Here is a 27,130-nt window from a genome sequence, read left to right as displayed (position 1 = left end):
GATAGCAGAGTGAGGACTTCCAAAAGGTGTTCCTCCATAAAAGCGGTAAGAACGCTGGCAAAAATCATCAAAATAATCTTTTCCAGAACTCTGGAAATTAAACAAAGGCTTACAACAATCTGAGCAGCTTTCATTCAAGGAAAAAAGGCTGAATCTTGGTGAGAACAGTGAGCTTTGTGGCACTCTAATTATCCTTTTTCCATCTCCTTCTCCACACCTCCAGCACAGCCTGGCAACCATGGCTATAAAAGCTAGCAGCCTAACAGTCACTGGAGTAAGCAGAATGGGTTTGGTGATCCCCCAAAAGCCTCCTCTCCAGAGAATTGTCACGATTTGACCTCTCTGGCAGCTTCTTTAATCAGGCTTGTCTCTGTTTGACTGAACTCAGAGTTCATAGTGAGGAACATCCTATTTAAATCGAAAGGCATTTGTTGAAAACAATCAGTGACAACGGTTTAACACTGCAGGTGCTGAGGCAGTGATACCAGCCGGAGCAAACGAAGCTGGCCAAACGAGATAACAAGCTGGGGAATAAGATGACACACAGGGCTTTGAAAAGCTCCAACATACTCCTGGGAACCTGGGAGTCCACTCCTATGCTCATATAAAAATCCCAGAAGGCGCTACACACTCACCTGTGCTCATGCTCATAAAAACCCCCCGAAGGTGCAATGCACTCACCTATGGTTGACCTTGCGACTCTGCAAAAGCAGAAAGTGAGAGTGCAGGCAGTGTAAACTACCTGGCCAGGCAGAAGGTACACCCCAACACACACAAACACACCCCACATCACGTACATGCACACACACATGCATACACACACAGGCCCTCAAAAAAGGTGTAAGATTTATTGGGTCAAGGCATTTAAGAAAATCGCTATCAAACTCTTGGCTGACTGCTGAGCCAACTGAGCAGACTTCAATGGCTGCACATGACAAAACCCAGACTTTACAGAATTAGTCCAGGAAAGTCACTAAACAAACAGCAACAACGACAAACCTTGAGGGGAAGGATCTGATTTCTACAGTTGCCACATTATTTGAAATGTCCAGTTGTCAAAAAAAAAAAAAAAAAAAAAATTATGACATGCAAAGAATCAGGAAAACAGCCAATACACAGGGAAGAAAATTAAGTTACTTGTATTAAGTCACTTATATGCAGAACATATAAAGCATGCTTAGAATCAACAATAAAAAGACAAATCACCCAACTGAAAAATGAGCAAAGGGCTTAATAGACTTTTTTCCAAAGAAAATATGCAAATATCCAACTAGCACATGAAAAGACACTCAGTATCACTAGTTGTCTACAAAATGAGCTAGCACTTCACACCCACAGGGACAGCCATAATCAAAAAGACAATAGTAAGTATTGACAAGAATGTAGAGAAATTAGAACTCTAATACATTGTGGTCATTTTGGGAAACAGTTTGGCAATTTATCAAAATGTTAAAGATGTAAAAGTTACCACATAACCCAGCAATTCTACTCCTAGGTATGTATCTAAGAGAAATGAAGACATATGTCCACACAAAAATTTGTACAGGAATGTTCACAACAGCATTAGTCATAATACTCAAAAAGTATAAACAACCCAGAAGTCCATCAACTGATGATTAATTTAAATGTAATCTATTCATACAATGGAATACTATTCAGCTATAAAAAGAAACAAACTATTGATTCACACTACACAATGGAAGAACCTTGAAGACATTATGCCAAGTGACAGAAGCCAGCCACGAAAGAACACACAGTGTATGAGTCTATTAATATGATACGTCCAGAATAGGCCAATTTACAGAGACAGAAACGTTTGTGGTTGTCAGGGGCTGGGCATAGAAAGGAATCATAGGGCATGACTAGTAATGGGTATGAGGTTTCTTTTTGGAGTGATGAAATGTTTTAAAAATAGATAATGATTGTACAATTCTGTAATTATAATGAAAACACGGAATTGTATGTTTTAAAGAATTTTATGGCATGTGAATTATATCTCAATAAAAGTTATAAAAAGGCAGAAGACAAAGAAGCAGAGTTAATGCAACCAACTAGGATACAAAGAGTAAGAGGAGGGCATAAACCTAGGATCACTTTGTGCTGTCACATTTCTAGCTGGTCCAGTAGGAGCCCAGCACTGTTTCTAAGCTGGACCAACCATCAGATTCATCAGTTACACATGCTGTTTATAAAACAATAGGGAAATCCTGATGTGGGCATGTATTTGCAAATAGAGGTGACTGGCTTCCACACTGTCAAAAGGAAACGTAACCTTAAGAATACAACCCAGGGGCGGGCGGTTGGCTCAGCGGGTTAGAGCGCAGCACTCATAACACCAATGGTCGCCGGTTCGATTCCCACATGGGCCAGTGAGCTGCGCTCTGCATAACTACACTGAAGACAACGACTTGACTTGCAGCTGATGGGTCCTGGGAAAAAAACACTGTTCCCCAATATTCCCCAATAAAAAAATAAATAAATAAAAAGGTATCTTCAACATTCATATGTGAGAAGTGTCTTAACAGGTTAGTTATCTACTAAAAAAAAAAAGAATACAATCCATTTATCTCCCACCAACACCTCAAAACTGCCCATGGTCCACAGAGTGACCTGTGCCCCGATGAAGCCTTGACACCAATTCCCAAGGGAGGTGACAGGCTGTCCACAGAGGCCAATCAAAACAGAGGGATTTCCCTTCATTTTGCGTGTACAATGCGGGAGGCGAGAGCAGACCCCGTGGCCTGGACCACCTGCCTGCACCCTCAGGTCCTGCTGGCACTCTGAGCACTGCCACGGCGGAGGAAATAAGCAAGCTGTGGGCTCTATCTTCCTAAACAAAAGCAAGTCCTGGGGCTGGCTTGGTGGCTCAGGTGGTTAGAGCTCCGTGCTCCTAACTCCAAACGTTGCCGGTTGGATTCCCACATGGGCCAGTGGGCTCTCAACCACAAGGTTGCCAGTTCAATTCCTCGAGTCCCGCAAGGGATGGTGGGCAGCGCCCCCTGCAACTAAGATTGAGCACGGCACCTTGAGCTGAGCTGCCGCTGAGCTCCCGGATGGCTCAGTTGGTTGGAACACATCCTCTCAACCACAAGGTTGCCAGTTCGACTCCAGCAAGGGATGGTGGGCTGCGCCCCCTGCAACTAGCAACAGCAACAGGACCTGGAGCTGAGCTGCGCCCTCCGCAACTAAGACTGAAAGGACAACAACTTGACTTGGAAAAAAAAAAGTCCTGGAAGTACACACTGTTCCCCAATAAAGTTCTGTTCCCCTTCCCCAATAAAATCTTAAAAAAAAAAAAAAAAAAAAAAAGCAAGTCCTCCAGGCCCCAGACTAACCGAAGTGAGTCCCTGAGAGTGGAAGCAAGGTCACGGCTTCCAGCTGTGGTGTCTTCCTAGAGACCAGAGCAGTCTCCAGGAGGGGAGGAGGGGAGGCCAAAACAGCTGCCCCTGGGGAAGCACCCAAACCCAGACAACCCATCTCATCGGGGCCCACACCCGCCCTGCCCTCCACCCAGGGCCGGGGGAATGCAGTCCGCCCGATGGGTGTCTGCGGTGGCACCGTGCTCCCACCCAGGCACCCGAGACATTTGGGCCTGGCAAGTTTCCGGGTTCGCCCCTTTCTGCGCTTTGGAGAGAACCCACGGTGCAGAGACTGTGCGTTCCCTAAAGCCCCAGCAGCAAACCCGAGGAACACAAACAGGAAGTGGATAACAGCCTCACATCATGTAGGTCGGGTTGGCGGCGAGTTTGCCATAAAGTTAGGTTTAAAATTCTAGCTTCTGAGCTGTTTGTGAAGTGCAGGTAATGGATTAGAAACTCTCCAAGGATGAAAACTTAGCCCTTTGTCCTGTTACAACAAACGGTCTGCAGCAAACATCACTTCACTAAAGCCTGTGGCCACCTCACTTCTACCATTGCACAAGTCCAAACCAGGAAGCTCTCAGCACCCCTCGCCCCAAACACACACACACACACACACACACACACACACACACACACACACTACTTTTCTCAGCACACCCGACATGGAAGCACCACCACAGAAAGCGGCCACATCTGAGGCCTCAGGCAGCACCCGAGTCGGTACCTGGTGGCTGGCTTGGGTCCCGCGCGCCTGCACGGTGGCCAGTCGGTCGTAGTACCGGGAGATGGGGTTGTCGTGCTCGATGCCCTTCTTGGCGCAGCGCTGCTTGTAGATCTCCACGAGGGACAGAGAAGACGGGTTGTCTTCCACAAGGCGCATCTGCGGGGACACTGCCACGACGCGTGGAACTGAGGAGAGAGGGAAGAGGGGGCAGCTGAGAGCCAGCGACCAGGGTGAACGTCGCTCACCTTCAGGGACGCCCGGCAGCACAGGCTGGGTGTGGCGCGAGTGGAGGAAGTGTGCGTGGGGTAAAGCTGGAAGGACGCTGCTCACACAGGGCGTGCTGACGCAGCTCAGGGCACGAAGCCTGAACTGCCAGCACTCTGTGTTTAAGACACCGGTGAACAGAAATCATCTAGGAAGCAATCTTAGAAAACAAAAAACAAGGAGACTGACAAGCGCACAGGCGCTGCCGAGCCGCTGAGCGCACGCAGCTGTGACCCTGTGCCGCCCCCACCGTCTCTAGGCCACCAGGGCCGCCCACGCGTGGGCTAAGTGTCGGCGTGGGGCACACAGACGCTAACTTCTGACAAACGGAGTTAATTTGATCTAACATCAGTTGGACCACAGCTACTGGCGTGCAGTCACGTCTTCAATCCACAAAGAAACGCCAAAGGGCCTCCAGGGCACACGTCTGGGCTGCCATGGGGGGTCGGCACTATAAGTCACGGGACATCCAGGTTAACAAGCATACAGCTTCCTATAGACTTGTTTTTTCATCTACTTCACATGTGGGGGACACTGAACTTCAGGGTAAGAGATTTTTGGTCAAAATGGGTTGAATGACACCTTAGCTATCAGAAGAAAGTTCCTTATGCAACTAGATAATTAGCATTGCAATGGGCTCCAAACCTCAGGGATTAAATGCTAAAATGTTTTAACGGAGGTTTTCTTCTCTGGGTGGGATTACAGGCATCTCATCTATGCCCGTTACAGACAGAAATGGGCAACACGTGAATCACCCACGACATGTGTTATGGAAAACCTCACTCAGATGCGGCTGCTTGCCACCTGCCCAAGATTTCCGGCCTTCAGAGCCCCTCGACTTGCCCGAGTCCTGCATTTCAGTCCCTGAAGCTGAGCTCGGACAGTGCACACACTGCAGGGTGGGTCCTGGAGACCACACTCAACACGCAGTGGGCCGGGAGCAGGCCCACAAACAGCCCTCGTTCAGCCCAGGTGCCCCAGAGCGTGGCGGATTCCTGGGAGAGTGAACATGCAGAGTGCACAGGCACGGCGCCTCCTCCCCCAAAATACGCCTCAGGGAACCCGTCGTGCAGCGAGGAGCCTCAAGGCCAGAAAGGCTTCCTGCAGGAGCAGGGATCTGTCAGGGGACCTGTCCCTCCTCGCAAGGCCTTCCCTGCCTGTGCCGCTCAGCGCCCCCCGCTGCTGACACATGCTGCACAGAACTCCCGCAGAGGCTGAGGTGTGCTGTGTGCCCCCAGCCCCACGCACAGCTCTCCTACCTGTGAAAAACAAGTGCCTCTTTGTGGTTTCCTTCCTCTTCTCTAAGCAGGGGTTCAGCAGGCGGAGCAGCTGCAGCACGCGCTCCTCCCTCCGCGACTCCGTCAGGCAGGCGTCATTCATGACGAGGTACGGGTAGATCTTGCCGTTGTGCCCGCGGATGTACAGTCTTCTGGCCGCGGTGTTGTGCTTCTGGACAATCTCCACCCTGGGCATAAACCTACCGAAACAAGCAAACCATGAAACACCAACTCCCCAAGCCTTGATTTCCAATCGTTTTCTTTGAGGAGAAAATGGAGCTTTCCAAAAGTAGCAGTCAGAATTGTCATGGGAAAAACAGACTGTGTAGTTACAGCAATCATTTGTTAATTAAGTCACACCCCATCTCATTCTGACAAGGTATAAACAGTGCAATGATATCACAAAACAAGACAAGAAACCTCGGCAGAGGGAAAACAAAAGGCAAAAAAGATGAAGCTGGAGTTTCAAAGAATCATGTCAGGGGTCCAGCTTCAGGAGCTACCAAAGGGCCGCCAGCCTGGCCCTGAGCACAGCAGAGAGCTGGGAGGGCTCAGGCCCGGCCATCGGGAGCAGGACAGTCCCGTCTGGCACTCACAGGCGCCCCGAGGAGCAGGCGTGGGGCCTGGCACACACCTGCCCTCACCCTCCTCATCATGGGCCTTGGCCGCTGCCGGAAGTCAGGGAGGAGGAGGGCTGGCCAGGGCCAGAGTCAGGTTTGGAGGAAAGGGAAACCGAATTCCGGACATAATGAGCAGAGCCCTACGTCCGATTTAGAAATAAAATAAACACCTATCTGTTAAGGGAAGCTTCTTCACAGCACTCTTTACATGTCAAAGGAGATGCAACATACTCTACTGAATTTTACAACTGTCCGATCCTGTTTTGAATACACTTTAAGAATTTACAGAAGACCAGGAAACTTTATTTTGTCAAGTTCTGTGGTGATTCAGAAAAGGTTCTTTCAGAAGCAAACACAAACTTGACTCAAACAGGACACTTAACCAACCCATCAGTTAGACCAGGCTCTTTCAGGGGCTTGATCACCCAAATCCTGGAACAATCTCGTGTTCTCTGAAATGCTGCACGGGGTCTGCCCTGCAGGCCTGTCACAGGCTCTGTTTGCTGTGGACGTGTCAGTGGCCACGCCAGGCCAGGAGCACTCACCGAGCAATCTTGATATAATAATGTGTCGGCTTCGGCATCAGAAACTCCCCTGGGATTTCTACTTCCGCTGTCTGTGCTGAGAAATTGCTCAAAAAACGGCACTTTTCTTCTATGAGGAAGAATTTGGGAAGCTGCTTGGTTTTGGCCTCCAGGATTTTGATCCATTTTTTCAATTTGGAAATAAGATTATGAAGCTTCATGGATCCTGGAACACTGAAGTCAAAATCTTCAAAATAAAATAAGATTAAAAACATTTTTAGTCCTCTGGGCTGTTTCTAATCCACCCCAAAATCACTGCACAAGCACCTCCCAGCCTCACACAGCAGTACTTTACATCTAGTCTGGCGCCAAGCCCCGGAATCCCTCTTGCTCGGTGAAGTGAAGATGAGGCCCAAGAGAGCAAGCGAAGCCCTGGTGTCAGCCAGCTCTCCCAGCGTCCGGGACAGACTGCCAACACAGAACCTCACCCCCACCCCCAAACGTACCCTATAGAAAGGCCACGGGGCCCCCGGGAGGCTCCTACATAAAGGTCCCGATGCTGTATCTCTGAGATTCAAGTCTTTAAAAGATACTTTAAATACCTAAAAATGTGAACCATTTATTCTATGCTCTAATATATCAGTGAAGAAAGAATGTTTTAGAAACAAATCAAAAAGTAGTAATTAAGCTGCAATGTTTCTTTTAGCTCTGGGAAATTTTACCAGACAAATCTTGTTCTCATGATAATCACCCATGGGTTGACACTCAAGACACAAAAGCCTGCAGATGTCACTCAGGCTAGAGTCCGGGCCCTGGTGCTCCAGGCAGGAGAGGGGCTACGCAGGCCCCTCTGCCAGGGGAACGGGCAGGTCACTGGGGGGGGCAGAGCGAGGGGGGGGGGACGGACACTGGGTGACAGGCGACTGCTGTGCGCTGGGAGGGCCAGGATCTCCAGCTAAGAGATGTAAGCTCAGGCGAAGGGAGACTGGCCCACTCACCTCAGACCACGCAGAGCATGGTGGTGCCAGGATTCGTGCCCCTATGGGTCCAGGAAAATGCATGAACCTGAACCGGGAACAAGTAATACAAATGCAGTCTCCCTACATTCTGCCACCAGAATCCACTACACGTTTGAACTTCACTTGTCACCCCAAGGCCCGCACCTTTGAATCTCACTAACTTATCTTATTACTCTGTTGACTCTTCCTACGAAAAACAAGTGGAGGGAGGGATCAGGAAGCAGAAGTTTCCCTGAAACCATCCTGTTTCTATCCCCCGAGGGGGAGCCCGGCACTCTGGGTCCAAACCTCAACCCTGCACTGGAGACAGCACATGTCATCCTGGCTGGGGAGTGTCATGGCTTCCCTGGGAGCTGAGTCTAAACACAGTACAACCAGTTCGCCCATGACAGTGGTACGAAAAGCAATGACTACAATTACCTCACATGTTAAAGACTGAGGAGAAACAGCGAGTGGAGCCTCCTCAAGTGCAGGAAGAACAAAGCCAGACTTACCGGTTGTGAACTGGCCCTTCAGCTTCTGGAAGACGGGGTCCTGGGCAGTGGCCTGTGCCCGCCTGGCCAGAGACTCGGAGGCCGCGCTGGAGAACATGGTTGAGACGTTGGACACGTTCTCTAGGCCCACCCCAAACGTGCTCACCAACTTCTTGACGAAATTCAGAGTGTGGGGGGTAATTTTGGCATCCGACACTGCTCCGCTTTTCTCAAACGCAACAGAGTAGCATTTCGCCAGGCCCTGTTGGAGCTGCCGGAGAACCTAGCAGAGAGGAGACCAAACAATTCACAAAAGGGAGCTTGATTCAAGCAACTAACCAACCACATAGCATGTGTCCAGCACGTGCCCACCACCAGGGCCACTGCTGTGGCCCCTGTACACAGTGTAAAATCAGTGTGTGTCCCACCCCGGGAGCTGCGTTTTTAACAATAAGGAGTAAGTATCCTGAACATAAAAAACAAAAAACCCAGTCCACCCCCTTTTGGTCCTACTCATACCCATTTGTTGATTAACGAAGGGAAAGCCTGATTTCCAGGGGCCTCTGTGTTACTGCTGCACGTCTGTGTGCACAGACAAAAGAACACAGCAACAGCAGGGGGCCTTGTGGCCAGCCAGGTCATTATCTGGGCGACAAAGGCTGATTACGTCATCACCAGCTCATACAAACACATTAAGGGGGTGGCCTGGCTGGTCACTGGAGCACTAACTCCCACGTCTAGGATTAAATGCCAGTCCGCTACCCACGCTACCACTCCTGCTCACGCCCGTGCTGCCCGGTCAGCTGGTGGTACCGGAGTGATTCACTCAGGCGAGTGAGCAAAAGTGAGCATTTTAAGGGCAGGCATGGTTTTCTCAATTTAATCTTCTTTTGAAGGCTTCCGCTCCAAATATTTAAGGCCGCACCCATGTGCCATATTAACTGTTTGCCAGCTCCATCATTCAACTCAACAACAAATATCCAAGATGACCAGGCAGCTAACTAAAGATCACACAGCCACAAAAGCATACAGAACACCACACTCCTGAGCCCAGAGCCAAATACCTCTTCGTGCCAGTTTTCTCTGAACCAGACCATCTGGTCGACGATGCCTTCCAGGGAAGACAGGAGGGTGGGGTGGAGCTCCCTCTGCATGTGCATGATTCGGCTGCAACGCCACATGGGTGCGGTTGCTCGTATGGGCCCTGGATCTGATGCAGAATGGGACTGGTTACCCACTGAACTTGGCTGCTGCTGTCCAGAATCTGAGAGCAACACACACAACGCCAATGTCAGCGCACAACTGACCGATGCAGAGCTTGGTGCTCTAGAGGACCCACCGGGCAAAGGAACGCTGGTTCCTGCCGGTGTGCACACACCACGAGGCCGCTGCCGTAGGGACTATGGGAGACTCCCCGGTTCTAAGGAGAGGTGCGCGGAGGGACTCGGGCACAGACAGTTCTACAAGCTGGCTTCACACGGTTCAGGAGAAAGTGTACACATTGACAAGAAAGCACATGTGGCAGCATGCTAACTGGTGAACCTACAAGAGGCTGCACAAGGGTTCAGGGTACTCCTCCCCCTTTTTAACTTGACTGTACGTGTGAACATTTTTTAAATGTTCAGAAAAAGTATGATATAACACATTCCTTGTACTATAGCCCAGAGAATCTAAAAGTAGTTAACAAGCAAGTCTACATTTTTTTCATCTGGAAAAGCCAAACCACATGTGTAAAATATTTTGGAAAAAATAGTCACTTGATATATGAGGAATATGCTGTAAAACCCGACCCCCACTTTCCTAGCTTCAGCTCACTTAGAATAAAATTCTTCATTTTGAAATGACCAAATCGTGACCCGGAAGGTTAGAGCTGAACTGTGCTGCGCTGTCTCCTACCCCGCCCAGCTCATGGGCAGGTGGCGTTACCGCAGTCCAGCAGAGAGTCACCTTCTTAGAAAGACGCTGGCCTCACAGCATGAATGTCTGGGTATTAAAAACATGAAGCAAATGGTCCTTTAATTGTTTAAAAATACCATGCTTTAGTGGGTAACTAAAACCATCAAATAAGCTACTTCTTCTTTGCACACTGGGACTACTCAAAATCGATTACAAATCGTATATTTTGAGTAAATTTTTACATCTAGTAAGATTGATTTCTATGCTGATTCTTCTGACAGCTGAAGACATTCCTTGTAACCTAAATAACATAAACATAGTAACTGACACTGCTTACCAGGATGTATTTATAACTAACGAGGCAAGTTCAACTCTGTAATTATCCATAGCTAAAAATTTCATGTATGATTTCTATTGAAGGATCAAATCAATCGCTCAGGTAAACGGACACCCAATGACATTATGGCAAAGGAGAACCAGAAACTTCACTGAGATCAGGCTTTGCCTTCTGGCCCCAAAGTGCCCTCTCACTGGCTAAAGGAAAGACCGGCCAACGTGCTAGGAGCCAGCTGTGGGCAGGAGTTTGACCACAGCAGTCTGAACGTGGGATACCCCCATAAAACAAGTGCTCCGTGGCCTGGCCGGCTGGCCCTGCCCAACACTTACCACTCTTGTAGCGTTCCCGCTGCTCTATTTTCAGAGTCAGGTACAGGGTCCGGATGGGGAAGTAGACAGCCTGGGGGTACACTCGTCCAACCTGCTCAGAGACATGGAGTAATGAGATCACTGCTCCCACTGTGCTTCTGGATGAAGACAGTTGGTATCGAACTAACTGATGTCAATCATAAATGGGTGGCTGGTCTGCACTTGGAGCAAGGAAGCAAATACTGCATGCACCACTGCTCAGATACACGAGGGCAAATTAAAGAGCAGGCAAAACGTCTAGTTTAGCTTTAAAAGAGCAGAGAAAGATCAACACAGTGCGCTGTGAATGACACAGAAACCAGACTTTCATTTGAGTCGGTAAATCTCAGGAAGGTGAAGTGCACGAGTGCTTGGATTGCACTCAGGCAAACAACAGGAAAGCACAAGCTGACATACGTCAGTCTTTGTATTTGGCACCGTTACTGGGAATTGTGAGACAACTCCCGCTAACTGACAAGTAGACTCATTAGTGAACAGCTTTACTCTGCATAATGGCAGCAAGGAGGAAATTGAAAATTTCCTACTTACTGTAAGAAAAACCAGTTTTACCAAACTGGGGTTCCATGGCTCCTGCAAAAGGGCTGAGCATGTATTATCTAGCTCTGCCACAGGGTGGCTGGCTAACGTGCACTATGAGAGGTTCTATGAAGGTCAATACAAAGAGACCGGATATACATCCCAACAGATGTATAATCTGTCCCCAAGCAAAATACCTGCATCCAGAAACATAGCTACCTCCTCTCAAAGGAAAAAATAAAACCATTTCTGGGTACAACGCAGATGACGCACCGCACGTAAAAAGCAAAGTAAACCATAGAATGATGAACAGCACGTTCCTAAGAGCTTGGTGCCAATGCTCTTCATCCATGAAAAATTACACAACTACAATTTTATAAAGGGAAGCGCAGTCAAAGATGCTGTATCCCAGACTAAACTGTATCTCCAAATTTCTACTCTTTTGGTCCTTCCTCTAACCCCAACGTTCTGGAACCATTCTCAAATGGTCATGAAAGCGACCTGTCCAATCCCCTAACCCCACCCCAGTGCACACAACGTTCAGCTCCTAACAGCTGCAGCCGAACAACTGTACAAAGGGCAACAACCACCACACGCACAGGTGACTTTTATTCTGAAGGGAAGCTGGAAGAGCTCCCAGCACACAGAAGGAAAGCAGCTAGAAAATATCAACTAGATACACATTTCACTGTGACTAACTCTCAGAGTACTCACCAGCAATCTTACATTTTAAGACAATGTTTATTTTACTTGCATCTTATGTGGCAACATGCTCAAGCAATTACCATCTCAACACTGTAATGCTACAGCAGATTATTTCACTTCAACCCTGAGATATTCTTCAATCACTTTTAATTGCTTCCTATCAAGTGATATCTAAATGTGTACATGTTCCCATCTCTTTATTTTAAATACTCTGAGCATGCACATTTTCTTTCTGGAAAAAAAGAATGTGTAATGAAGACATAGTTTCTTTTTTGTGAACAAAGATATCTGGTTATTCCCACCTGGCTAATAAGGTTCAAGAGCAGCTTTCCTTCAGAACCAACCAGGCAGGTGAGCAGCTGTGGGATCCAGGCCAGCCACTGGATGGGTGGCACGCCGATGCAGTACTTGTCGACAGCATCTGCCAAAGTATTTTTGTCATCATCAAAACTCAAAAGCCACAGCACCTAAGACAGAAGGAAAAATTCTAGAGTTGAATGAAAATCCTGAGGCCCTTAAATGACTTTTCCCCACACTAAAATACCACGTAGAGTAGCTGTACTGGCAGCGTGGAACATATTTACCGAAGGGGCAACAATATTGTTCAACTTAACAGATAAATCTTATAGATAATTGAAACCGAAATTTGAATGAAGTTTTTATATATCCAGATTTAGCTTTAATGCCAAATACTAACGAATCTAATCAGCTGGTCAGCGGTGGCCGGTGACCCTAGAAGCAACAGGCAGACGCAAGGGCCTGCCAGTCTGCTAATTCACTCATGATCACACCAAAACCATGGACTTTTGCTAAAAACCCCAGAATGATACTACCCTACCCTCAGGGAGGCCACATGTAGCAGCCTCGTGTCCCTGGATGTCTGAAACAATGACATCTAGAAGTAAGCAAATTTGGAGTCATGTAGTTTCTTTGTGTTGCAGTAGTTGGTGTATTTCTATAGTACACTATATGCTGATGTACAGTCCAAATTTTGATATCACATCAAGGAATTCTAAAAAAATCCCAACCTTTAATGGACAAAACAGAAAAGCAGAGTAACTTAAGAATTCTTAAGTTTTCTGCAAGAATTAATTCTGGGTTGTATGTATGTTTCTTGGCAGGGACGAGAAGGAGCAATACCGAAGAAGGAATCTCAACTTGAAGCGATCCTCGTTGGGCACACCCAGCGCTGTAATGGGGCAACATGGGATGAGAGCACCAGTAGCCGTGATCTCGCCCTGTAGTGTGTGCAGAAACCACATGATTCAATGTGACCTGCGACTAGAGTTGACCTGCTCTGTGACGTGTGCATTGTCCCTGCAGGTCAGGGACAGAATCTAACGGTATCTAGCAGGTAAGTTCTCCTTGCCGACCCCTCCCAGTCTGCAGGAACCTCTGTCCAGTGTAAGATCCCACAGAGAATACAGAACTCAAGTCCTAAGACCCAGACTCCAGGCTCGGTTTTGCTGCTGAAAAGTCCTGGGACCCTGAATATGTCCAGGCCTCAGTTTTCTCAGCTTTAAAATGGAATTGTGGAAGATACTTTGAAGAGTGATGAGAATTCAGAGTTAAGGCACGAAATGAGCCTCACACCCAGCACGGATTCAGAAATCGCGGATTTTCATCCAAACTTGAAGGCTACCACATGATCTTTGGTCTAAGGTAACTCTTTTGGCCTCACCTTGGCTAAGTATTTTCTTGATTTGCTCTCATTCTGATGCCGACACGCATGCAAGTAACAGGTAATGGCAGACACGCCAAGATGCAGCTGCCGCTCCTTCACAAAGATGTTTTCCAGGTAATCGCCCCACATGGCCCACGCTTTCACCAGCACGTCATGCATTTGCACAGCTGCCGAAAAGGCTTTGTTTGCTTCTTCAGACCTTTGAGGACATAAAACCAAAACGTAAATTTGGTTTTTTTCCAGGTGAACCTCATACAACATCAAGTTAACCATTTTAAAGTGAACAATTAGTGTCATTTAGTACATTTAAATGTATAGCTATCACCTCTATGCAGTTCCAAAACATCTGCATAGTCCCAAAAGAAAATCCCAAGCCATTAAGCAGTCACTCTCCATTATCCACAATCGCTGGCCCCTGCTGACCACCAATCTGCTTTGTCTCCACAGATTTACCTAGTCTGCATATTTCGTATTAATGGCATCATACATTATGTGATTTTTGTGTGTGTCTGGCTTTTCACTTAGCATAGTGTTTGAGGTTCATCCACGCTGTAGCATGTATGAGTACTTTACTCCTTTTTATGACTGAATATTATTTCATCACACGTGTGTGTGTGTGTGTGTGTGTGTGTGTATGCCACATTTTGTTTATCCATTCATGTGAGTTGTTTTGACATTCTGGCTACTGTGAACAGAGCTGCTGGGAACATTCGTGAACACGTACCTGCATGAACACCCATTTCAATTCTTTTGGGTATGTACCTAGGAGTGGCATTGCTGGGGCATATGATAATTCTACGTTTAGTTTTCTGAGGAACTGCCAAACTGTTCTCCAGTGTTTGCACTACGTCTGTATCACACCAACAATGGAGAAGACATCATAAGAGAACTCCTCACCCATATCCCTTATGGATACAAATGCAACATCCTCAACAAAATACCCGCAAACCAAATTCGGCAGCATGTTTAAGGTTATACACGTGACCAAGAGGGACTTACCGCAGCAAGGCAAGGTGTGGCTCAACACACAAAATACATCCATATAAGACACCCCACCAACAGAATGAAGGAGATCAACACAATCATCTCGGTTGATGAAGAAAAAGAATCTGATGAAATTCAACACCTTTTCATGATAAAACACTCAACAAACCAGGAACAGAAGGAAACTATCCCAACATAATGAAGATCATATATGAAAAGCCCACAGCTAACATCATACTCAATGATGAAAGAGTGAAAGGTTTTCCTCTAACATCAGAAACAAGATAAGGATGCCCGTTTTCACCACTTCTACTTAAACTTAGTGCTGGAATTCTTAGCCGGAGCAACTAATTAGGCAGGGGGGAAAAAAACCCATCCAGATTAAAAAGGGAAATGCAAAGCTATCTCTATTGGCAGATTATATGATCTTCCATGCAGAAGGCCCTACCTAGAGAATTCACAAAAGAACTATTACAGCAAATAAATTCAGCAAAGATAAAAAATGTAACATCAATATATAAAATTCAGGTGTATTTCTATGTTTAGCAATGGAAAAATCTGAAAATAAAATTAAGGAAACAATTTATAATAACATCAAAAAGAATAAAATTAACTTAAGAAATGTAAGACTTGTACACTGAAAATTATAAAACATTGACCTAAATAAATGCACCCTGTGTTCACACACTGGAGACTTAGTACGGCTGCAGTGACAATACTCCTCTCAAATTAATGTACAGATTTGGTGAAATTCCTATCACATTTCCAACATCCTTTTTTTTTCCCCCAGAAATAACCTAAAATTCATATGGAAATGTTAAGGACCCAAAAAGCTAAAACAATCTTGAAAAAGAAGAACAAAGTTGAAGAACACTTCCCGATTTCAAAACCTACTGCAAAGCAGTGGTAACCAGGACAGTATGGTACCAGTGTAATACACATTAACGGAATAAAGTCTTTTTAACAAATGGTGCTGGTACAACAAGATATACACATGCAAAAAAATGAATTTTAGACCACTACCCTCATGCCATGTAAAAAAATTAACTCAAAATGGATTAAAGACGTAAATGTAAGAGCTAAACCTGTAAAACTCTTACAAGAAACCACAGGAGTAAATCCCATGACCTTGGGTTAGGCAGTGGTGTCTCAGATACAAAACCAAAAATACACGCAACAAAGGAAAAACCAAACTGCACTTCATCAAAATGATAAACTCTAGGCATTAAGGCCACTATCAAGAAAGTGGAAAGAGAGCCTACAGAATGTGAGAAAATATTTGCAAATGATGTATCTGAAAGAAAATTATATCCAGACATAAAAGACTTAGAACTCAACAGTAACAAGTCAAATCACCCAATTTAAACACGGGCAAAATAACTGAATAGATATTTCTATAGAAAAGATATATAAATGGCACAGAAGCACCTAAAAGATGCTCAACATCATTAGTCATTAAGAAAATGCAAATCAAAAACTACAATGAGATACCACTTCACTCACTAGAATGGCTATAATCAGAAAAATGGAAACTAACAAGTGCTGGCGAGGATGTGGAGAAACTGGAAACCACGAACAATGCCACTGGGAATGTATTAGGTTGGTGCAAAAGTAATTGCGGTTTTTGCAATTATTTTTAACCTTTTAAACTGCAATTACTTTTGCACCAACCTAATAAAATGGTACAGCTACTGCGGAAAACTGGCAGTTTCTCAAAGATAAAAAAGTACCACATAACCCAGCAATTTCACTCCAAGAAAACTGAAAACATGCTCACACAGAACCTTGGACATGAATATTCACTGCAGCATTATTCATAATAGCCAAAAAGTGGAAACAACCCAAATGTCCATCAGTTGTTGAATGAATAAATGTATGAATATACAACGGAATATACAACGGAATATGAAAAGGAAGAAAGCACTGAGACATGCTACAACATGGACGAACCTTGAAAACATTATACTAAGTGAAAGGAGCCAGACTCAAAGGCCATGTTGTATATGATTCTATTTATACAAAATGTTCAGAACAGGCAAATCATAGACACAAAAAGATTAGGAATGGTTGTCAGGGGACAAAGGGAAAAAAGGAAGTGACTATTAATAGGTATGTGGTTTCTTTTGGGGATGATGGAAATGTTCTAGAATTAGATAGTAGTGATGGTTGTACAACAGTGTGAATACACTAAAACCCACTGAATTGTACACATTTAAATGGCGTATTTTGTCATTTGAATTTAAAACTTAAAAAAAAAAGGATAAAACACTTGTATCTTGACAAAAATCACTTCCTTGTTTTAATATAAGCCAAAAATGCAACTCCTAGATCCTGAAAATTGAAAAGTGACCTTTAAACCTCCATATGTGGCAACAGACAGCATCTTGTAAGTGCGTCTCATTTGTATACTTCTTATAAAATTTCATCTGATGTTCATTTCTCTACAACAGGGTACAGCAACCTTCTTCTGTAATGGGCCAATTCATACATGGCTTAGGCTTTGCGGGCCATACAATTTCTGTCACAACTCCTCGACTCTGGCTGGAGCGTGAGCAGCCACAGTCACATCAATGGTGTTCGTGAGTTCCAGTGCATGATTCACAAAAACCAGACGCTGGCTGGCTGTGGCCTGCAGGCCACAGTGGACTGACCCCCTGCTCTAAAATAAGAAGCATCTCCATACAAGAGATCAACTCTGTTTCCAAACTGCATGCTGAGAAGTGGGGAAATGAATCCATGTCATTCAGCAGTTCTGTGTTCAAGCAACTCCTTTTTAAAAAGAAAATACTACACATCAAACTGGCTTATCAATCAGCAAGTTGCTACCTGTGCAGAGATCGAATACCTGAAATATCACACGTGACAACGATTGCTAAAATCACACCAATTTCCAGCTTGATCTTCACACGGGCTTCAAGTTATAAATAACTATTTAAATAACCTGATGAGTTTTTCTCTTATTCTGCTCCTACATAACATACATACTTGTTGATCTGAGCCAAGAACATTCCTTTCAGTGCATAAAATTCAGCTGTCATCTCTTTTGTGAAGTATTTTAAGTTTGTAGATTCTATAACTTCAAGGCCCTGTTTAAAAAGAGTAGAAAAAAAGGTCTTGAAATTTCTAGACAATAACTTCATTAAAGTATTTATCTAGACAATACATTCTAAAGGTCATTGACAAGTGTATTTCATTTGACAACAGATTTGCCTACCGTGAGTATTTCTTGACTGACAAGTAGTATTGGAACTGAACCACTACACATCAAATTCAGTTCTAGACACCTTAAGTGTTACTTATTATTTTTCTCCAAAGCTTTGTATGTCTAATCAGTTTCATTGTTTTTATTAATATTCCTCTGAACACAGCCACCCTCATACTTCTGCAGTTTGTTTTTTCCTTAAATACATCAACCAAGTACATGGTAGAACGGAGAAGACAAAATGCAATTAATTCAAATACTCAAGTGGTTTCCTTTCCCTTTCTTGGTTAGAAAGGACTGTTTCCCACTAATAAGGGTATGTTTGTAGAACGTTCTAACTCTTTTTCCCTATTATCTGAATCAGGAGTTTCCACGTGGACACGCCCATCATTCTTTACCCACCCTCCTCGGCACAGGGACAGGCCCCAGGTCCCACTGGCACTCTACCTGCATACACTCGTTTTTCCCCATGACTCCTGCCAGTTGGAGGTAGCATTTGACTTGCTGTCGAATCTTCTGGAAGCAATCCACAATCGGAACGGTTGGAATAGTATGAATACGACTTAATATATCCAGAGCCACATTGACCAGTCCTTGTTTTCGGGCAATTTTTCCATACTGGATGATTGCTGAAGCTGATGCGTGAACTCCAAGCATAGCGTTATTTGAACTTGGATCATGCTGAGAACTATTTTCATACGCAGTTACAATAGCTAGAGAGCAAAGAAATGACTTATCAGTCCATGCCCAACATTTTCAAAGTGTTCCACAATAAGGCTTAAATAAAAAATGAAAAACAAACACACGTGACTTACGAAAATGGAAGCTCCATGATAAGCCCTCATCACTTTTCCTTGTATTTTATATCAAAAGTAAGACCCAAAACGCACTACCTATCGAGCTGAGTGCCACCATCTTGGCTGAGTCACGAAGGCTGCTCTAAACAAACACATGCCTGGCAGGTTTAGGATGTGCCAAGGGGACCAGAAAACTGGAGAAGGCTACACATTGCCACCTGAGTGAGAGCAGCTCTCCCTTGGGGGGACTTCAAAGCAAAGAGTGCCACAACCTAGAGCACCGATCACAGTGGCCTGAGCCGCTGCTGCAACAGGCAGTGTCCAGCAGCATTTCTGTTCTAGCTGGAAAACGTAATGGGTGCGGGAAATTCTTCCCGTCATTCACCACCTTCATCTTTACCCTCTTCATACCACCATCATCTACCCTACCCGCCCAAAACAGAAAATCTGGTAAAATAAAATAAAATAAAATAATAAAAAAACAATAAGCCATGAAACCAGAACAGTGGGGTGTCTGGAAATTACATGATGAATGCATGCTGGACCAGGCAGGTTTACCCTGGTAATGATGCTGCCGCCACATGAAGACACTGCTCCAGTGGGACAAGTCGTCAGACACGATGGGCAGCCTGTTCCTCCAGGTCTTCACCACTGTCTTCATGTCATGCAGGCTGTTGTTCCTCCCCAGGTTGGTCGGCTGTAAGCCTGCATTGATTTGCGCGGCTTCCTGAAGTTCAATGATTTGTTGGGCTGCCTGAATGGGACCGGCATAGGAGATTCCACAGTAAGCATTGTATCAAAGATCCAATGAGAAAATAAACCACAGAGGCAATCAGGAATCTGATTTATCGCCAAGACCTCACGATTCGACTATGAAAGGAAGCACTCTAACTTACAGCTACCTTACATTCCACATTTAACTTACTCGTCACCTCCAACGCTACTCTCCCGATCCTCCCAGTTTTAAAACCCCAGCTCTGTGCGAGATAGGAGATGGGGAGAAGAATGGTGTAGACACCAAACCTTGCCAATGGGCAGCCCCCAAAACAATTCTCTTTTCCAACTATGGTTGGCTGTTTGTCTACCACTGTCTAAGAAGTGAGCAGACTAGTCCCCCTGCCCTCAAGCTTTCCTTCAACCAACATTTAAAATCCCACAGCCATAGCAGACATCTTAAAACACGGTTCTGATGACGTCTTCGGGCTGGTATATACATTTTCAATCATGTCCCTTATGAGTCTGTCTAGTTCACTACCGTTTAAACCCCAGGTGTGTTGCTAACTCTAAACTTCAGTGCCACCTCCTTATCGGGAACGCCCAGGCGACGACTCTGAACCTATACAAATTCGACCGGTCAAGTCCCACCCCCCTGCAAAGGGATTTCTCTCTTTTCTAAAGGCTTGTGTTTATTTTCAGCCCTATCTGCACGGCACTGAATCACAGTCTCCCTCGTATTTTAAATTTTGCTTCTTATGGTTATGTCATCTCCCTCCAGGTGGACGCTCCTTTGAGGCAGAATCTGTTTTAAATTTTTTTGCATCTCCCAAAAACAGCACCGAGGTCAGTACTCAGTAGCTTCTTGTTTGGTTTTACTTTTTAAAATTGCCTACAAGAATTTATGCTTTCCATGTATATTTCTCGCTCATTACATTTAGATTTTTTAAACCTTTATCTAATCCTCCCTCTGACCAAAAGCTTACTGAAAATAGAACGAGATATTTGTTTTATAACAGATACACTGATATATACTTAAAACATGATTGAAATTGCCTTTTAAAGTATACAATTCAGCAGTTTTAAGTATATTCCGAGTTGTATAACCATCACCACTATCTAATCACAAAACATTTACATCATTCCCAAAAGAAGCCCTGGATCCATTGGTAGCCACTCTCCATTCTCTCTCCCCCAGAAGGTGACAACCACTAATCTGCTTTCGGTCTCTATGGATTTGCCTATTCTGGACATTTCATATAAATGGAATCATACAATATGTGGCTATCTGTGTCTGACTTCTTCACTTAGCATATATTCAAGGTTTACCTATGCTGTAACATGTATCGATAGTTCATTCCTTTTTATTGTTGAATAATACTCCATTGCATGGATGTACCACATTTAACTTATTCATTCATCAGTTGATAGTCATTTTGGGTGTTCGCACATTTGGGCTATTCTGAATATCACTGCTATGAACATTTCTGTATAAGTTTTTGTACAAACATGTTTTAATTTCTCTTAGATTTATACCTAGGAAACTGCTGAATTATATGGTAATTCCATGTTTAATATTTTGAGGAACTGTCACTCTGTTTCCAAAGAGGCAGAACTATTTTATATTTTACATTCCCACCAGCATGCATGAAGGTTCCAATTTCTCCACATCCTCACCAACACTTCTTATTGTCTCTTTTTTATTCTAGCTATGTTAGTGGTGTGAAGTGGTATCTCATTGTGGTTTTGATTTGCCATTTCCCTAATGACTAACAATGTTGAGCATCTTTTCATATGCTTATAGGTCATTCATGTATCTTCTCTGGAGAAATGTTTATTCAAACCTTTTGCCCATTTTTAAATTGGATTGTCTTTTATTGTTGACTTACAAGAGTTCTTTATCCACTCTGGATAAAATTCCCTTATTAGATTTGCAAATATGTTTTCCCATTCTGTAGGCTGTATTTTCACTTTCTTGGTATTGTCCTTTGAAGCACAAAAGTTAAATTTATTCCTAAGTATTTTATTATTTTTGATCCTATTTTAGATGGAATTGGTTTCTTAATTTCATCCAATTTGGGCAGTTTTCAGTCATTATTTCTTGAAATATTCCTTCTGCTCCCCTTTTCTCACCTTACTCCTTCTTGGACTCCCATTACAAGTATGTGGTACGCTTTTTGATGTCCCACAGGTTCTGAGGCTCTGTTTCATTTTTGTTCCTTGTTTTCCTTTGTTCCTCAGACTAGATAATGTCAACTGACCTATCTTCAAGTACACTGACTTTATCTTGTACTTGCTTGAATCTGCAATTGAGCCTCTCTAGTGAATTTTTATTTTCAACTATTATACTTCTAAATTCTATTCCTTTAAGTTTCTATCTTTTTATTGACGTCCTCTATTTGGTGAGACATCATTCTTATACTTTCCTTAAATTCTTTACATGATTTCCTTTAGTTCTTTGAACATATTTACCATAGCTGATTTAAAGTTTACGAATACTAATTCTAACAACTGGGCTTCCTCAGGGACAGGCTCTATTGACTGCTCTTTTCCCCCTACATATGGACCATATTTTCCTTTTTTCATGTCTCATAATTGTTGAAAATTGAACATTTCAGATACTTAATGTGGCAACTCTGGAAATCAGATCCCTCCTCTCTAGGGTTTGTTAAGGTTTTGTTTTTTGTTTCGAATGTTTCTGTTTAGTGATTTTCTTCTTGGACTAATTCTATAAAGTCTATATTATTTGTAGAATGCAACCACTCAAGTCTCTGCTCAGTTAGTTTAGTGGTCAGTTAATGATTCGACAGAGATAGCCTTAAAGACCTGAAACAATGAGACTCCCTTTACCAAGGGGTTCTGTGGACATGTCATTCCCTCATCTTCCCCTTACTTGGCCAGTCTCTTTTGTGCCCCTTGCTGGTACTGCTACATCAGACAGCTGTGATGTTAAACAATTGCCACTATTTATAACAAATACCCCTGGATATGGCTTTCCTTACTAAGAGGGTTCTGAGTCAGGTCAAATAGTGACAAACTCTGTGCATAGGGCTTCTCCAAGGATCTGCAATGCTGGTCAAATAGTGCCAGTTCTCTGGGGCTGGGTTTTTTTGGAGTCTCTAAATCTGTTCTACCCTCCACTGGTGGCTGCTAGGCTACTGGCTTTTCACAGCTCCTAGGATTGGAAGCTGTTAGTTTTCAAGGCTACTGCAGAGCTGAGGAGAGCCGGAATGGGAATAAAAGCATTAAATGTGACAAATCCTGCTATTCTTACTAAAACACAGCTGTTTTTCCTAATGCTCCCTGGATTGTTGCAAGTCTTTGTTTAATTTCCAGAGTTCTAAAAGTTGATTTTGACAATTTTCCCCACTGTAGGTGTGGCTTTTATGAAAAAGTACAGTTTCTACTATTCCAGATGATCTGTCTTAATAGCATATTAATGCTGCTCTCTGCACAAGACTCCGACTCTGCTTCTCGCAGATTAGTGGTAAACCAGGAATGCAGTACTGGTGTTTTCATCATGCCAAAATGATAGACCGGTCATTTAAAATCTCTATCAAAACTCGGGGGTCTAAGAATCAGTAAGATGGGAATGTTAACTGTGCAAAAGCACCAAGACTTCTTCTCCCTTCACTTATTTTTTGGGGGAGGAATGGAGTGGTAGTTATAGGAGGAGAGAGGAGAGACAGAAGCCATAGTTCAAAATATGTATTTTAAAACGTAATATAATAAAGATTTTTTAATTAGGCATTGTTTTAACATTTATTAAGTTTGGACAAAAGATATTTACTTGGTTTAATTTAAAAAAAACCGAGCACTTCTCGAACTCATTCTCTCTACCTTACTTGTCTCAAATTCTACATAAATCTGATCCTAAACATTAAGACTAGTTACCAAAATGATAAAACTGAAATGCTGTTGAATGGTTCCCTAAAGTCACTCTTACTGACATTGTCTTTATTTGCTGTAAGGTTTCTCACCTATGTTGGTGGATGGTGCTATTGGGAGGGGGACATTCTCTCTTTAAATACAGTCCGATTTTGTGCTTCTTCCAGCAGAACATACACTAAAATGAATAGTCACATTTGTAACCTAGATACTCAACATTTATCAAAAGTCGACCACAAGCAAAGCAGTGGAAGAGAAATAAAACTACCTTTAATTTCACTGCCAAAATATTTGGATCAGTATTGTCTGAAATACTGCATTTTAAACTCTATACTTTAAATATATAACTACACAATTATTTCTCCTTAGTTCCTTACAATTAATATATCTTGCACTGACAGCTTTTTCCTATTTTCATGCAATAACTTTTTCCTAATAGCGGCAATAGGCAACCCACCTTACTCGCACTACTAGAAAATATGGAGGGAAAAGTCCACTCTTAATAAAAAGCTTTAGAATATTTTAATAATCTAGATTAGAGATATTATATATCTGCAAAATAACATTACCTTAGTGCACACCTTGAGAATAAGTAAAAGATAGTATACAAAAAGAAAAAATATCAAAACAAAACAATTGTTTCAATGAACTTCTGGTTAACTCTGAAGACAAGAAAACCTAAGTACATTAATGTCAGTTTAGTCTCAAAACTACTTTTCAAGAGAAACAAAGTGTGACCATCTGCATTACGGCTGTAACATCAGCCTAGTTTTACTCACTCAATAACACTGGTAGCTGCTCTGCGCCAGGCACCAGATAAAATAGGACAAAAGTTGGCACAGCCCCCAGGTGTGTGTGTGCATTCGTGCACACGCATTCGTGCATGCGTGTAGTGCACATGTGAATGGGACTGGGAGGAGGAGGAGAAGTATGTTCTGTGGAGAGGAGCAGCATGTGCAAGAGGATGTGGGGACAGAGTCAAACAATTGAATGGTGGCTCGTGTGGCTGGAACAAATTGTCAGAAATAGTCAAGATGATACACAAAGGAAGAAGCCGGGGCAGAGTCTATTTAACTAGCAGTCTTAAGAGTCGCAGAGGATGAAGATGTTCTCAAACTGAACAGGGGCATTGCACTGATGGTGGCGTGGTAGGCACTAAAGAATGTTCCTAAAGCAAAAATGAAAATGATCAAAATCACTCCTGAGGAGGTCTCTGTCACTTAAATCCCTTGGAAGCGCCAAAAATAAGCAGCAACATTTTAGTCCTCTACGTTTTCACTGTGTCCCTCCTCTCACTGAGGATGAATTTAAATGGGAAAGGACAAGACAAGTGCAAGGAGTTTCCTCTCTGCCATCCAGCTCAGTTTATGGACCTATGCCTGGACCAGATCGGCCCATGACACTGTGTCACATGAATGCACCGTACCCACCTGGAGAAGAGGTGTGTGCACATGCGACACCACGTGGGGCAGCCGCCGCCACTCGCGAATGGCCAGACTGCTGGCCATTTCCACCAGGCGCTCGATGAAGCTGAGCTGCTGCTCCTCAGGGTGGCAGATAGCCAGGTATCCACGGTACATGTTGACCTTCCAAGCCATCTCCTTGGGACAACTTATTTCTACCTGGTGGTAAAAGAACATTACATAGAAAGCTATGGGTTCTTTCTCTGAATAGAAAGAGTCAAAAACGAAAGTCATTTTTCCTGTAGCCAATTTTGCAAAGCAATAAGCAGAAATTAAGCTAGAAACAGACAGGTATTTTCTTTAGAAGTCATGCATTTAGACTATTCTTTCTGGGTACTCTCCTTTCCTGAATACCAGTCAGTGGCCAATCTCACTAGCTGCGAAAGCATGCCACAGGCTCCTTGCTTTAGGTCATCAGTAGTTCCAGAAAAGGGGACACTGATCAACACTGTCATGACAGACCAGATTAACATGACCACTGGGCTATAAAGTCAGCCAGAGAAGTTTTAAAGTAGTCAATGTATGTTCATCTCCATTCTGATAAATATCACGACAATTTTGAATTGTTTCCAATTCAACTGTTATCCTAGGAAATGAATGTAACTTGTTCTACGTTATACAAGGAAGCAGAAAGCAGTGATTCAGGTTTGTAAGAATATGAGTGAACAGTCACAAATTTTACTGTCTTCTACAAGCCATACTTTATTATAAAATTTTCCCCAGATTTCTCATATCTTGGTTATCAGTTCTGCTGTGAAGTGCTGAGCACGGCGCTATCTGTCACACTTCCTCACCCTAACCCCAGCCTGGCGCCCACACACACAGCTACAGCCAGGGAAAGGCTCCACGTGTGTCCCTGAGAGCCCCAGCGTCTGCTCACCACCTTCTAAAGAAAGCATTAGAACTTACCACATTTTATCAATCTCATTAAAAATGTAAATGATAAAAAATTAAAATCTTTCAAAAGTATTCTCTTTATGTAGAAGAGGAAAGGCTCTCTCTTTGGAGGAGCTGTATAGGACTTGCTATAACAAGAACAATAAATACTCAATGTGAAGCACTTTGGGAAATAATAAAAATTAGACACATTTTTAGTGCCATAATGCTCTCTGTCCAAATGATGTGAGAGTAATAATGGTAATAATAATGCCATTTATATGACACCTTGGTTGTTTCTTGGCATCCTACTTTTTCAGAGCACATTCATAGCCAGCCCCTCTTAGATCTCAACACTCCTTTGATGATGAAATTCAGGAAGGCAAACTTGTGAACACATCTGTTTCCAACATGATCTTCTAAAATTACACCAATCTCACATTTTCTGGACGTAAACACTATTTAACACAGGCTTCTGTCAATCACAACACCTATCTCCTATAACATTTAAGAACAAAGGCATCTCTTTCATTTCTCCTCCAATAAAAAACAATTACCCCAGCTATTAAATCATACCAAGAAATGCACTACCGCAAGCAGCCCTATCATCGCAATTCACAGGAAAACAAAAGTAATTTGAGGTTTTTATTATAAACACTGGCAAATGAGTAAATAATTTAGTAATACCAAGACCATTTGAAATTAATTTACTAAAGATTACCCAGAATGTTTATTCATATACTTTGAACTTTTTTCTAATCAGTAAGCACATTACAATTTTTGGAAAATAATCAAAACTTTGCGAAAGAAGAAATTCATTTGTCAGATCTATGGACATTGTGATACAGCACATATACAGCTAAGTGAAATCTTGTAAAGGAGACTTAAAAAGGTTAGAGTGAGGGGCCGGCCCAGTGGCTTAGGCGGTTAGAGCTGCATGCTCCTAACTCCGAAGGCTGCCGGTTCGATTCCCACATGGGCCAGTGGGCTCTCAACCACAAGGTTACCAGTTGGACTCCTTGACTCCCGCAAGGGATGGTGGGCTCCGCCCCCTGCAACTAAGATTGAACATGGCACCTTGATCTGAGCTGCCTCCTGGATGGCTCAGTTGGTTGGAGCACAGGCTCTCAACCACAGGGTTGCCGGTTCGACTCCTGCAAGGGATGGTGGGATGGTGGGCTGTGCCCCCTGCAACTAGAAAACGGCAACTGGACCTGGAGCTGAGTTGCGCCCTCCACAACTAAGACTGAAAGGACAACAACTTGAAGCTGAATGGCACCCTCCACAACTAAGATTGAAAGGACAACGACTTGGAAAAAAGGCCTGGAAGTACACACTGTTCCCCAATAGTTCCCCAATAAAGTCCTGTTCCCCTTCCCCAATAAAATCTTTAAAAAAAAAAAAAAAGGTTAGAGTGAGCTATAAACATTTAATTCA

The 27,130-nt window shown here is 43.7% G+C and overlaps 1 protein-coding gene across 1 annotated transcript in view; it reads right to left on the bottom strand.

Moving 5' to 3' along the window:
• Positions 1 to 27,130, bottom strand: part of TRRAP (transformation/transcription domain associated protein) — a 119,816-nt gene that overhangs the window by 5,955 nt on the left and 86,731 nt on the right. The window contains 12 exon segments of the mRNA XM_033095916.1: positions 4,087 to 4,271; positions 5,610 to 5,827; positions 6,793 to 7,018; positions 8,285 to 8,546; positions 9,328 to 9,527; positions 10,826 to 10,916; positions 12,388 to 12,552; positions 13,767 to 13,968; positions 17,739 to 17,839; positions 18,403 to 18,668; positions 19,311 to 19,506; positions 24,785 to 24,976. Of these exon segments, the coding sequence (XP_032951807.1) occupies positions 4,087 to 4,271; positions 5,610 to 5,827; positions 6,793 to 7,018; positions 8,285 to 8,546; positions 9,328 to 9,527; positions 10,826 to 10,916; positions 12,388 to 12,552; positions 13,767 to 13,968; positions 17,739 to 17,839; positions 18,403 to 18,668; positions 19,311 to 19,506; positions 24,785 to 24,976 (2,304 nt within the window).

This window comes from Rhinolophus ferrumequinum, chromosome 24, assembly GCF_004115265.2.
Source record: "Rhinolophus ferrumequinum isolate MPI-CBG mRhiFer1 chromosome 24, mRhiFer1_v1.p, whole genome shotgun sequence".
Taxonomy (NCBI): Eukaryota; Metazoa; Chordata; class Mammalia; order Chiroptera; family Rhinolophidae; genus Rhinolophus; species Rhinolophus ferrumequinum.
The sequence above is the reverse complement of the archived record's forward strand: the minus strand, read 5'-3'. Positions and strand labels throughout refer to the sequence as shown.